The sequence below is a fragment of the Aedes albopictus genome, chromosome 1 (genome assembly GCF_035046485.1).
Source record: "Aedes albopictus strain Foshan chromosome 1, AalbF5, whole genome shotgun sequence".
In the NCBI taxonomy this organism is placed as follows: Eukaryota; Metazoa; Arthropoda; class Insecta; order Diptera; family Culicidae; genus Aedes; species Aedes albopictus.
The window spans coordinates 67,542,256-67,557,357 of NC_085136.1; the positions used below are offsets into that span (position 1 = coordinate 67,542,256).

General features: G+C 41.8%; 1 protein-coding gene across 1 annotated transcript in view; it reads right to left on the reverse strand.

Moving 5' to 3' along the window:
- LOC109414682 (mitochondrial ornithine transporter 1) overlaps nucleotides 1-12,301 on the reverse strand; it is a 16,059-nt gene extending 3,758 nt beyond the window's left edge. The window contains exon 1 of the mRNA XM_019688513.3: nucleotides 10,917-12,301. Within this exon, the coding sequence (XP_019544058.3) occupies nucleotides 10,917-10,983 (67 nt within the window). The 5' untranslated portion in view covers nucleotides 10,984-12,301. The remainder of the gene's footprint in view (nucleotides 1-10,916) is intronic.
- Between the last annotated feature and the right edge of the window lie 2,801 nt (nucleotides 12,302-15,102).

Here is a 15,102-nt window from a genome sequence, read left to right on the forward strand (position 1 = left end):
CCTCTCTCTTTCAAGCATGCAGGCGGGATAGGATTTGTTTTCATCGGGAAACCTTTCCTGATGACAACAAATCCTATTCCGCCTACATGTTTGAAAGAGAAAGGTGAATAAACGTCAGCAAGCTCTATTGCAAAAACTTTGCTTGATTTATTTACTTTTGGGCCCTGTAGCGTGGCCGATTTGGCAATGTTTATCCTGCCAAAACTCGCCACAAGGAACGCCTATAGCCCAGTTTCGTGTTCAAAAGGAATCTCTCAAGAAAGCTCTTGACCGATTCCTGGCAGAAACTTTTCACAGTGACTGCCATTTGAATTGTCATTCCTTCGCAACTGCGTACTACGATCGAAGAAAAACGGTTTCTTGGGTGATTTAGGCAAGGAATTTCCCATGCATCAAGATAGGCCATAAAATTCCTTCTAAACTGCAAACAGCGCTTATCAGTGTAAAATTATTTTGCGTAGTTTGCACATCTGTATGCGCTAAAGATTACCATGCTAGATCGCTCACAAGCATTGTGGCGTGAAAATGATTCACACCATTACTCGGCGGTGCAAAACCGAACAGTATGTTCTGGTTTGAGATAATCGTCAATATTTGGTAGTATAAAAAACAAGATACCGACATTTTTCTTATTAAAAACATCAAAACTGACAAAATGAATCTGCATAGGTCTAAGCCGTGCCAAAAGACAGTAGCAAGAAAAAAAAACTTGACAGAGAGCATGCAAAACTTTCACCTCATGCATGATTTCGATGGAAAAAAATGTCGCTTGTGAGAGTAAAGGCAAAAAAAGTTTGAAAATCTTTTCTTACGCATTTCTGTGTTTTCATGACAACGTTTGGTTTGCTTATCAATTGAATGGGTTCTGTAAATATATACATGCGTGTTATACGATTAACGACAGTAAGAAAAAGGTTTTACGACTTACATTACATCTGTTGTCCTGCCGAGATGAATATAACAGAAATTTGTTGAACGATTAAAGATTGCATTAATTAAACATGACTGTGCAAGCGAACACGACAAAAAAAATAGAAACTATTTATGAGAGCAACGTGTTGAAGTGTCCCCAACTTCTGACGATTCCTTTTTTGTTTGATATTTACTGCAGGGTCAGCGAATTTGAGTATAAGTTCATAAAAGCGGTTTTATGTACAGACGTGTTAAAATTTGTCTCCATTTGATATTTTAGGTGAGCAGAGTGCAGCAGTTGCAATAGTATGCTGTTTTTAAGTATAAATTAATAGCTAAAAACCAGTAAGCAAAATGTGGATAAATTTTCGACTGCCCCTTTGCTGCTCATGCTGTTGTAGTGATTTTCAAAATCCACCAAAGAACTAGAATATGATCTACAGTCAAACCTCCATAAGTCGATGTTCCTTGACTCGATATCCACTCATGGAGGTAAATTTGTCCATACTGAAAAATAATTTCTGGGTTATTATGACATCTCTCCATAGGTTTCTGTTCTACTGTTCGAAATTTCCATGAGTCGATGTTCCCTTCATTATCAACTCATGGAGGTTTTACTGTATAATTAGGCAGTAATGGAAAAGGTTTCATCTTAAACCATATTGCGAGTAACAAAATCCTACACATCGAAACATTATGTTCCCGAAAGTCAGCTGAGTGTGATTCTACGCGTACCGCGCTACTTTTCAGTTGTTCACGAGTATGATTGTTTTCGCTCATGCGTTTGTCTCATATTGAGCAATGCCCTGGAAGTTGGAAGCTTGGTATAAAGTGGAAGTGTGTGTAGTTTGGTAATGGTAACTGCAATGTACATTGTGCATATCAGTATATCGCGATGTATTTAATATTACGTAAGACGCGTAGTGGTGTGTCAGCTCTTTTTCGTAATTCAACAGTTAATAACAGTCTTAGTTTCGTGACCATTTTTAGTAATGTGAAATCAGCAAAACAGCTAGTTTTAAAATAAGATTTTGTAACAACAGTCCACAGCGCGTCCGGATGACCGCACCTTTACTTTTGTAGGAAATTCTGTCTCATGGCGTCAGTAAAACAGTCCACAGAGCGTCCGGATGCCCGCACCCTTACCTTTGTAAGAAATTCTATCTCATGGCGACAGTAAAAACAGTCCACAGCGCGTCCGGATGACCGCACCCTTACTTTTGTAAGAAATTCTGTCTCATGGCGATAGTAAAACAGTCCACAGCGCGTCCGGATGACCGCACCCTTACTTTTGTAAGAAATTCTGTCTCATGGCGACAGTAAAAACAGTCCACAGCGCGTCCGGATGACCGCACCCTTACCTTTGTAAGAAATTCTGTCTCATGGCGACAGTAAAAACAGTCCACAGCGCGTCCGGATGACCGCACCCTTACTTTTGTAAGAAATTCTGTCTCATGGCGACAGTAAAACCAGTTCACAGCGCGTCCGGATGACCGCACCCTTACTTTTGTAAGAAATCCTGTCTCATGGCGACAGTAAAAACAGTCCACAGCGCGTCCGGATGACCGCACCCTTACTTTTGTAAGAAATTCTGTCTCATGGCGATAGTAAAACAGTCCACAGCGCGTCCGGATGACCGCACCCTTACTTTTGTAAGAAATTCTGTCTCATGGCGACAGTAAAAACAGTCCACAGCGCGTCCGGATGACCGCACCCTTACCTTTGTAAGAAATTCTGTCTCATGGCGACAGTAAAAACAGTCCACAGCGCGTCCGGATGACCGCATCCTTACTTTTGTAAGGAATTCTGTCTCATGGCGACAGTAAAACCAGTCCACAGCGTGTCCGGATGACCGCACCCTTACTTTTGTAAGAAATTCTGTCTCATGGCGACAGTAAAAACAGTCCACAGCGCGTCCGGATGACCGCACCCTTACCTTTGTAAGAAATTCTGTCTCATGGCGACAGTAAAAACAGTCCACAGCGCGTCCGGATGACCGCACCCTTACTTTTGTAAGAAATTCTGTCTCATGGCGACAGTAAAACCAGTTCACAGCGCGTCCGGATGACCGCACCCTTACTTTTGTAAGAAATCCTGTCTCATGGCGACAATAAAAACAGTCCACAGCGTGTCCGGATGACCGCACCCTTACTTTTGTAAGAAATCCTGTCTCATGGCGACAGTAAAAACAGTCCACAGCGTGTCCGGATGACCGCACCCTTACTTTTGTGAGAAATTCTGTCTCATGGCGACAGTAAAAACAGTCCACAGCGCGTCCGGATGACCGCACCCTTACTTTTGTAAGAAATTCTGTCTTATGGCGATAGTAGAACAGTTCACAGCGCGTCCGGATGACCGCACCTTTACTTTTGTAAGAAATTCTGTCTCATGGCGATAGTAAAACAGTCGACCACACTTTTAGTTTTGTAAGAAATTCTGTTTCATGACGATAGTAAAAAGAGTCCACAGCGCGTCCGGATGACCGCACCCTTTTGCCTCATGGTGAATTGATCTATCATATAGTCTGATGTGGAAACTTCTACATTTTTGTTTGTTGTATTATTATTATTGTTCCATCAGAATATGACCGAAGTAAATAGACGGTATGACATTTGTAGAAGATGCTGCAGTTTAAGAATAATGCACGCAGAAGATACGCCTAAGGGAAGAACAGTGAGACTCGGATTACATATTTTGGTTTGGTATGTAGTCATAAATAGTTAAAAATTTAATATTTGTTTATTACCCAAGCTTTGCAAGTTTATCGTGATGAATAATCCCTGTTGCTGATTAAAATGGGAAAACTGCGCACAACTTCCACCACGATCAAAAAAAATGTTGAACAGTGTGGTGTCGTGACTCAGTTGTGCGACGTCTGGTTTAAAGACAGAACTATATAACTAGTGGGCGTAGGTATTCAGCAACACTGCTGATGGCAGACATGTGTACTAGATATATATTACCGCTCAGTGCTGATCGATTATGAATTGTGTTGATACAAATTGAATAAAACAGCAACAACATCAAAACATGAACAACTGTGGAAGGCTGATGTTAAAATGGATCGAAAAAAAATCCTGAGAAGAGGGAGGATGTGTGGTATTGAATCAGCATTGTTGTTCGACTAGTCTTCCAATGAACGCTGGTAGCACATGGTCTGCCAAATGCACATCAAGCAATCTAGTAGGCGCGCAAACGGTCGTCGCGTCATCACTTCACGAACGTCAAAAGATAAAACTCAAGTTACTTCCTGGGGGCACCCGCTTGTCCACAATAATTCCAAGCTCCACAATTCCGATATTCATTCACGGATTTCTTTCGAGATTCCTGCTGGATTTTGCTTCTGTAATGTCTTCATTGTTTGTTTGAGATTGAGACTGTTTTCTGGATTTCTCCCAGCATTTGCACCAGGATTCCTTTAGAGATTTCCCCCAAAATCAGTTTCTGGATTCTCTCCGGGATTTTTTCGTTGATTCTTTTCTGGTTTGTTTTAGGGATTTCTCCTGGAATTCCTCCAGAATTCTTCCTGGGTATTCCTTATTGATTTCTCCCAGGATTCGTTTGGGGATTTCTTTAAGAAATTTTTCCGGGTTTTCTTCATCGATTCCTCCCAGGATGTTTTCACGGATTGTTCCCGAAATTTCGTTAGAGATAATCTTACGGGGTTCTTATTATTTTTGCCGTGTATCCTTTAAGAATCTTAGGTGGATCACTGCAAGACATCTGGTAAACAGCCACGACGAAAAGCCGAGAAAAAGCTATGAAAGAAATCACGGGAAGAACTCCATGAAAAATATCAGCAAACGCTCCTGCAGAAATCCCTGAAGGAACTCCGGAGAGAAATCTCTGGTGAAACTTCAAAAGAAATTTGAACCTTTAAGAAATATCATAGCTGAAACTTCTGCAGAAAACCAGAAGCAAAATCACAAAAATTGCTCGAAGAAATTATAGGAGAAACTTCGGAAGAAATCCCGGGAGGAACTCCTGCAGAAAATTCCTTAAGAAATTCCAGTATAAATCTGAGGAATAACTCCTGTAGCAACTCTGTGAGAAATCCCGGGAAGATCTTCTGGGGAAGTCCCAAGAGAAACACCGGAAAGATCGCGGAAAGTCTTCGAGAGGAATTCTGAGAGAAACTCCGCGGCAACATCTGCAGAAATCTCACGAAAATGTCCAAACGCAGAAGAAATCCCACGAGGTCCTGCAGGGAAAAACTCTGGACAGAAATTCTGTAGGATCCCCGTGTAAAACTCCAGGCGAAATCGGTTGGAATTTAGGTATCTTGGCAAATCCACAAGGAAGAATTCCGAAAAGAAATGTTCGAATCTTGGAAAAATGCTGGTAGTACAGCCGGAAGAATTTAAAAAGGAATACCAAGAAAAATGGCGAGAAAAAATGCGAAATAAATCTTGTGAGAAATCCTGGAAGGCATTCCAAGAGGTATTTCTAGAGAATTTCATTATTCTCTGAAATAAAACTTCAGTGCTAACGAAAAGAAGAACATTGTTCGAATGGTTTTGACCTCGATGACACCCCCGTGGAACCTGTGCTAGATGTTCCGGGGTGGCCATATTAGTTGATACAGACTTCAGGGTATCGTTTCCGACTCAGTCCTTCGAAATCGGGAAGTTTGATATGTCGCACGACATGTTTTGGATGAAAACCAGAAATGTCCCCAATGAGGCCGCCGCGGAGCCTGTCATGGTGATCCGGATGGGCCAACTTATTCAAATCTGGTTATCGAAGTTGTGTTTTATTGTTCGCAATAAAAATTCCGCTGAAAATCGATGATTCAAACACAATAACACACGAAATAATCACTTTTTGCAATTTTGGCACACCCCTGACCCCAGCACATACCGGCATATTTCCGGAATGGTTCCGGATATTGCCTGGCCACTTGGGTGTAATAAACTTGAATCAATGTATGATCGATTGAGGGCGACTTCAAAAAAACTGGATGGAAATTGACGAAATGCCAGCATTTTGAATATGAGATGTTGGGGGTCGGGTACGTGAAGGTTAACCTAGTGGATAACAATTTTCGATGCCAGGATGACGAGGTTTCATAATTGTTGTTGGTCCATTTGTCAATCTTGTAAATCGTTTTTTTTTATCTGGGCAAGCATCTGGGACCTTGTCTATTGCTTGCAAACTTTAGTTGGGTCATTCCATATGAAGTGACCGAGAAAATGTGAAAACTTGCAACCGACCATCACGGATTTAAACCAAATTTGGTTGAGACATTTGTTTAAATGGAAAAAGAAAAAATCCAAATTTTGGTGCCGATCGGATCACCCCTCGGCCCGTGGCAGCACCCCTCGTTTTGGCCGATATGAAAATTATCCTCTTTCTTTTATTTTTATCATTGAAACGATTGCACATACACATTTTCGACCTTCGGCTTTTTTAAAGGAAATCGTTCAGGGAATCCAGAAAAAATATTATTTTTTTGATACAGTGTTGCCAGATATCATATTTGTCAATTTTAAAACTAAAAATCGATTTTCCTCAAAATACGTATATTTTGATTTTAAAAATGTTGATTCCATTGTGTTTATCAGACGTTTTTCGATCGAAAAAGCTTAACTCCCCAAGGTAATTTGCGTCGTTCCTGAGATATAGCGTTTTTAAGAAAAAATATTCTTTTTTTTCATATAAAGTATCATATAAAATCAGGTGCAGTTTATAAATTTCGCAAAAAAACGTTGTTCGATGCCACATAAAGACGTTTTGTGTTGACTTGAACAATATCAAGTATAATAAGGATTAAAAAAAATGTGACAGTATTGCCAGTTCATCAATTATGAGTCTATCGTAATGGACTAGCATAACCTGTTGAACTAAAAAAAATGTATCTATTGAGATCATCAATTCTAAACAAATTTCATATATTTTAACATTATCTGGACGGAAGTGTTGCCAAATATGTAATATTTATTGTAGAAATCTTATTTTTACTAGAACTTTAGTATGAAATCTAATTAACAAGCCAAAAGTATTTTTTTATTTAGGTTTAGTACATTTGGCAACATCGACGTAGAATATATTCAGGTAAACATTTGATGAGTGTATTTATAAGCAACAGTGCTGAAAATGTCACTTCGATATAACTACATTCAATGACCCACAACTAATTTCAGAAGCTAAACCTGAAAATATGGAATATGATAAAATATGAAGTATGATATCCTTTGGAATTAGATAATATTAGATACTACGCATCGTCGTGCAACTAGTAGCTCAGACTTCAGTACTTTTATTTTATATTCGAAGGTTCAACTCCTTATAAAAATCCCTGTAAAAATATCTTTTGATTGATTTTTACGGCAGTGTTGGCAAGTATGCTAGTATTTCGCGGAAACGTAAACAATAGGTGCGGGATGCTTAGTATTGCGTTTACTCTTACTGTGAATGCATCACCCGTATGAGGGGATCGCAGAATAATAGATCATGTCCTTTATTGTCCCGGGCAGAGAAGTGAAGAACAGTGTTGAGTATTGCGTTGTCTATTGATGTGATTGCATATGGTATGAGTTTTTGTTTGTTCTTCGTGGCGAAGAATGAACTAAAATTTCTGAGTGAAATGGATTAGTGGCGTTTACTCCCTGGAGGGGTGATAACTCTTTTCTTAGGCTTCTTTTGCATGGAAAAGACATTGATTGTACGCGAAGGTTAATTCCGATAAATCAAATCGATTTTTCCATCAATTATAGGTCACTCCTAGATCGACAATGTATAGTACATATCATATTAAGGATCGGGGGGAAGCCATGCGCAAGTTGCTTGACATGGATATTCGTTGCCGTTCGTCGCAGTTTTGATCGCAAGCGAATGAATGAATGGCGAATGGTGAAGAATGCTGGTGAGTGATCGAAGTGGCTGCTGACAAGCAAACACACAAACTAAAGCGGCAATCGTTCGCTGCGATTAACCATGGAGTTGCAATCATGAATTGTGTTGCCATCTATGCTCTTACTCATGCAATGTTGCCAAATGTGCTCGATATGTATAAAAAACAGAAATCATTCGTTTTTATTTTGTGTTATCAATTTACGAAAGCTTTCGTGTAAATTAGATGTTTATAATAAAAATGACATGTTGAAATGAATAAAAAGACAATTGAAATGAATTTCACAATAGATACATTTTACAGTAGACGTTCGCTCGGTGCAAACGGTTTAACTGCAATGCTTTTTAACTGCAAGTCCGCTAAGTGCAACAATTTTACAGTTATCGCACCGCTATCTGTCAAAAACAAAACGTCAACAGAGTTGCGATGTTTTTCGGATGCCATACAATTGCATTGCGATGTTTTTGAGTGCATTCTGGCTGCGTCCAACAGCAATTGACAACTGTTTGACGGCTGTCAGTCGTTGCAGTTAGCGAATTTCATTCGGTAACTGAAACGTAAACATGTTGCACTTATCGAACGTCTACTGTATATTTTAACAATTTTTCCTCATCTTTTCCAATAAACCAATTTTTTTATTGCTAACTATCAAACTAAATAACAGTAACTGCCAATTATCGGGTCATTTTGTCAGATAGGACCATAAACAAGAAAACACAGATAAACAGACTTAAAATTGGAGAAAATTTCATCGACCACGGTTTTAACGATTTTTTTAAACCTTTATAGTTGTAGCTTTCACAACCAGAGGTGCGCGCATCGTTTTTCTAAGAGTTTGGCGTTTCACACTAGTACCTTCTGTTGACGATATTGCACAATGCAGTGTATCGTGAAACATTTCCACCAGTTGATGGTAGTGCGAACTAGGCGATGGATTTTCACGAAAATTATTCTAGGTGTTACGTCTGTTTGTCTGTGAAGAAAAGGTCAACAACAAGGTCGTTAGAGAAGATGTGTATTGTTTTTATTTTGCTCACACATCTAGCAGCACACATGGTGCGATTTTTCAGAATAACCTGTACATTGTCAAACACTTGAAGGCTAGGTTTCATGTAGAAATCCTCTACATAGAGATGAGCGGAAGTTACATATGTCGATTCGGCAACGCTGTTCGTTTTGTTTACATCGACAGCCAACACTTGCTTCAATGTTAGATGTTCAAACTTTGTGCGTGACTTCGTTGTGGTTCAAGTTGTTTTGTTTACATTTTCTAATTATAATAGAATATTTTTTTTCGAAATTTTGAAAAAAATAGCGAAGCAATCGAAGAAATCTGAAATTTATTGCAAAGTGTTACGCTAATCATATCGGCAGAAGTGAAGCAAGAAGCAGCAATGATTTTTTTTTTTCGAGAAGTGCAGCAACAAAAGTTTCGTAATAAGCATGAGCTTTTGAAAGCAGAATTAATTAAATTTTATCTTTTTATTAAACTTACATATACCGCCAATTTCTCGATATTTAAAATAAATAATTATAATTTATTTAGTGAGGACTGCAATACCGTTCAAACGACGCCTTTCTACGAACGATCAGCATGTTCATTTGGCTCACACTTTGACAGTTCTCTCTGCACTATTGGCTTACAATGGCCGCCTCCGCAGATCTCTATAATGTAGGATTACTAGTTTCATCTATATATATAAAAATGAATTTCTGTCTGTCTGTCTGTCTGTCTGTCTGTCTGTCTGTCTGTCTGTCTGACCGCTATGGATTCGGAAACTACTGAACCGATCGGCTTCAAATTTTGTATGCAGGGGGGTTTGGGACCGGGGAAGGTTCTTAGCCTGGTGTGAGACCTCTCCGGTCTCTGGAACGGGAGGCTCCCACACAGATGACTTCGCGGGGGACGTCCCTATGGAGCTGCATGTAAAAAAACACAGTAGGCAGGCAGTACGACGTTTGCCGGGACAGCTAGTGTTATAATAAAAAAGGTAAACTGGCAACACTGTCACAATTTTTTAAATCCTTTTTATACTCGATATTGTTCAAATCAGCACAAAACGTCTTTATATGGCATCGAACAATGTTTTTACGAAATTTATAAACTGCACCTGATTTTATATGATACTTTATATGAAAAAAATTAATATTTTTTCTTAAAAACGTTATATCTCAGGAACGACGCAAATTACCTTGGGGAGTTAAGCTTTTTCGATCGAAAATCGTCTGATAAACACGATGGAATCAAAATTTTTAAAATCAAAATATACGTATTTTGAGAAAAATCGATATCTGGCAACACTGTATCAAAAAAATAATATCTAGAGCTCGATTTAAATAGGTCGTATGTGCTTTCGTCGATATAAAAATCGATCAGTTTATTTTAGTTACTGTAGCAATATTAATTATTTTTCGAGGACTTTTAGTGATTGAACGGAAAGCCTGTTAAGTAAGGAATCGGCTGTATGTATAAGTTTGTTTAATTTCAACAGCTTTCGCTTCAATAAGCGAATCCAACTGATCGAATTTTATATCGACGAAAGCACATACGACCTATTCAAATCGAGCTCCAGATATATTTTCTGGATTCCCTGAACGATTTCCTTTAAAAAAGCCGAAGGTCGAAAATGTATGTGCAATCGTTTCAATGATAAAAATGAAAGAAAGAGAGGATAATTTTCATATCGGCCAAAACGAGGGGTGCTGCCACGGGCCGAGGGGTGATCCGATCGGAACCAAAATTTGGATTTTTTCTTTTTCCATCTAAACAAATGTTTCAGCCAAATTTGGTTCAAATCCGTGATGGTCGATTGCAAGCGGTCGGTCACTTGGCGCGGAATGACCCAGTTGCCTTCATAGCTTTATTTTGCCTATGAATTTTTAATCCTAAGGGGGCCTCTTGAATGGAATTTTAATATGAGAAGTCCACACTTTGATGTCCCTGTTAGGGAAGGATCTATACATGTATTCTAGTTAATCATTGCCCGAAATGTCCTCGATGTAGGCCATCATCAAAATGAAATTACTGAGATCTCATGGTGCTCTATCACTTCAGAGCACTATAAATGTGCATTAAACTCAAGGAAAACTTTACAAGTTAAAAAAGTACATTTAACACTAACATAAAACTTGTAATAAGATATCAACTTACCCAACGATCCCGCTGTGAAGTCGATCAGCCCGGTCTTGAACCCACTGCCTTCGCCTTTCCCGTGCATCTTGTATCACCACCTGCGGAGTATTGTCGCCCTTCAGCTAAAATTCCGTCGCCACTCGGATAGGCACTTGATAAGAGTAGAGTAGACCTTGCAGGTAGTAGAATTCGCCAAAATCACGCGACACTGTGGAGTAAGATTTTGCGCCACACCCCCGCACGTCTGCTTCGTTCACCTTCTTCCACTCTTTGCCGCCCCTACTCTCTGCAGGAAAGCTGTGCGAAATGCGAATGACTTTATGATCGTGAACGATAACGGCTCCGCCGTGCTACACCCTTATCAGCTTCAAGCTACAATATCACAGCTCACCGCTTATTTACTAAATACGTTTCTGCTTGAACACATATATCAATTAGGTCCTAGCAATCGTTGCCGACCACGTTGCTGCTGCCTTCCTCTGAGATGTCCAGCCTCTCAACTTGAACCTGTTGTTGTCGTCTGGCTACTAGATTGCGTCAGCTCGAGTAGAATGTGGTGCAGTCACAAAACTGTTGCTTCTTTTTTTTCTGCGTCGCGTCGTTGCTCTCGCTATAATGTGATTTTTGTTCCCTCTGCTGGGGGCTCGCACTAGGGAATGCTCAGCTGCTTATCAGTAGCCAATCAAAGCAATCGAGGTACCTCTGTTGATAAACCAGTTTACTACACAATCACGACAATCCTTCTGCCTGCATTCAGCTAGGTGTTCTCTCGTTCAGCTCCTCTACGCGACTGACCAATAACAACCGATCGCCTTCGTCGTAGTAGCCCGTTTCGCAGCCCCTACCCAAGGTAGATTATTTTGCGCACTTATAAGAACCTCTCGCAGCAATCGTAGTAGGTGAATTCTTCCAAAATATTTGTCTCACTTCAACGTCGTCGTCCTGCCTGCCTGATAAGCTGCCTCCAAGGCGCACAACACATAAAAGCCTGGTCGAGGTCGAGAAGACGGGATGCGCTTATCTTCTTTCCTGCGAAGATGATGATGATGGTGATGTGATGTCCCGTCGTGGTGCGCCGCCGTCGTAAACAATTATGACCCGTCACTCTCACTATGGGTCCGATTATCAGAGGATGTTGAATGAATATTACTTGCCGCTGTGCAATGAAGAAAAGTAGGCGATGCGTGCCGTATAATTGAGGTGGAATTTAAGCAGCTTATCAGCATCAGGACTCGTTTTACCAGATCAGGTAGCTCGGCAGGCACCCTTTTTAGCAGCACTCCGCCTACCTGTCCTGTCAGTCGCGTGCACCTTCTCTATGCGTATGTATTATGTATTTGCACTTGATGCGACGATCGGCGAGAAGAGCTGCAAGCTGAATCTCACGAGCACGCTGCACTTATGTGTTGCTAGGCGAAGCACGTGGACCCTCGGATGTGTTTGTACAATAAGCTGCTGATATCGATGGCCGCGCGCATGCACACTGTCGCACCGGTCGAACTCCCTTCAGTGATGTTCCACAGTGTACCGTTCGCGGCTCGAATTCCGTCCTTGTCGTGTTTCGCGAGACACAATCAGGCTTATTCTGCGCGGCGTGTGAGGTGAGACGAGTCGAATGAGGTGACAAAAGTCGACTCGCCCCATTTGATTTACATTAGTCGTCTCACGTCACGTGAGACGAAACCGTCCGTCTCATCTCACACGCCGCGCAGAATAAGCCTGATTATTTCTTGATTGGATCTTTTACGATTCTTTAGTTTTTAAGTGCAGTATCTCTCGCTAGGGTGTACGGTACATGCATGCTTACATATATTTGTACAACATCACAATACAACACATCCTTTGTTTGCGTCTGCCGCTTTCAATCCTCTCCAGATCACGCTCCGCATGGTCCGCCCATCGTACTCTCTGCGCTTCACGCCTACTTGTGTATACCGGATTAGTAGCAAACATCAGCTTTGCAGGGTTGTTGTCCGGCATTCTTGCAACATGTTCTGCTCAGCGTATCCTGCCAGCCTTGACCATCTTCTGGATGCTGGATTTGCCCAAGGGGAATGGCATATCCTTTTCTAACTGGATCCGCATTTATCCGTTCCTAACCGTCGCTAACCACTGCTAACTGAGCAGCAGTTAGACGCGGTTAACGACGGTTAGCAAAGGAAGTGTCATTCCCCCTGGATTTACCGTAGAGTGCAGCGAGCTCGTGATTCAATAATTGTGACAATAATTATTAGATTAATCCTACCACGTTCCACAAGCACACAAATGGTTCGGATTTTGTGAAAATCGTACCCGGCTGGTCGCATTGCACCTTCTAGAGCGATGTTGAAGATTAGGCATGAGAGTCCGTCACCTTGTCGCAGTCTCCGGCGAGATTCGAATGAACTAGATAGTTCACCCGAAACCCTTACGCAGTTTTGCACACCGTCCATCGTTGCTTTAATCGGTCTGTAGTCAGCTTCCCAGGAAATCCGTTTACGTCCATGGTTTTCCATAGCTCTGTGTGGTCGATACTGTCGTTGGGACCTCGTATTCATGGTAATGCCATGGTTAGCCATTAATCACCCCTTCTTTCTTCGCAATCAGATCCTCACCGTCCTTTGCCACGCTGATCACCACCGGGCACGGCAGCCGTTCCAGCGAATCGAAAAATGTCGTCACGTTGACCAAGTGATCGCTCGCCCCGGAATCCAGCTTAAAATGGATCTCGCCGCCGCCGTTTAACTCGGACGGTTAATCACGGTTCACCATGAAATCACCACTTTGTGGCCCGTGACAGCATGCACTTCCTTTTTCATGTGACCGGTTTGACCACACATGTGACATTTTCCTTTGAATTTGTCATCACGCTTGCTTCGATGTTAGCCAACGAACGCCACCGCTCTGTCATCGACGGTTTCGCCCATGCGGTCAGCACGCTTTTGCTCTTCCGCAAGTAGCCGTTGTTTGACAAAATACAGGTTCAGGTCCTCCCTGAGATTGTTTAGTGCCGCCACGAGATAATCATACAAGTCCGGCAAGCTTAGGAACAGCTGGGACACGAAATCTCCGTCCTCCAGATTCGCACCGGCCGTTTTGATTTGCCTCACCAAATCGTCGAACGTCAAAAGGTGCGACCGCATCGAAGCTCCTTCCTTCATCCGTAGGCCAGACCAAGCTGTTTCCGCAGGAGCGTTTGACTGGCCACAGACTTCTTCGCGAAAACGTCGCTCAGGCTTGACCACATCTCTTGCGCACTGCCTTTGTCCCGGACAATCTCCAACACTTCATCCGCCAGGAATCCAACGATGAAACTTTTCGCTTTCCGATCATCCTCGTTGAATTTTGGCTTCGCCGCCGCCGCTTCTGGTGGGTGCTCCGTCAAAATCTGGTGGGTGCCAGCCGAATCCAGGAACATCTTCACGCGAAAACTCCATTTCTCGAATCCTGGTCCGCCGGAATACTGGGGAATTCCGTGCGCAATTTCCCTCGGGGTGCCCATAACCTATTGTAGGTAGCAGAGAAACACGTGTTACGAACTAACTTGCTTTATTGCGGAGAAATTACAGTAGACGTTCGATAAGTGCAATATGTTTACGTTTCAGTTACCGAATGAAATTCGCTAACTGCAACGACTGACAGCCGTCAAACAGTTGTCAAATGCTGTTGGACGCAGCCAGAATGCACTCAAAAACATCGCAATGCAGCTGCAGTGCATCCGAAAAACATCGCAACTCGGTTGACGTTTTGTTTTTGACAGATAGCGGTGCGATAACTGCAAAATTGTTGCACTTAGCGGACTTGCAGTTAAAAAGCATTGCAGTTAAACCGTTTGCACCGAGCGAACGTCTACTGTACAATTAACTTGACGGTTGGTTTTGAACTGACTGGTCTGGGTGAAAAGCCACATATTTATACCAGATCAGTGTTGTTTACATGGTTGCCGTGGTTACCATTCCGATGATGACCACGACGCATGCGTAATGACATCCCGGAAGTCATAAACTCCCAGACTACTTAGTTTTTTCACAAAATCTTAAGTCGTTCAGATGATCCATACTGATGGGGTGCCGAAGACCAAAGCAGCCCACCATTCGTCAGCCAGGGAGTCCACCCACGTTCGCTTGTCCCGTCTGCTGCAGCAGCGTTTGACTTCCTTTTCTAGAGCCGAACAATGTTGACGGGACTTTTTTTTTAATCAAATCGATTATTTTATAGGCCCATA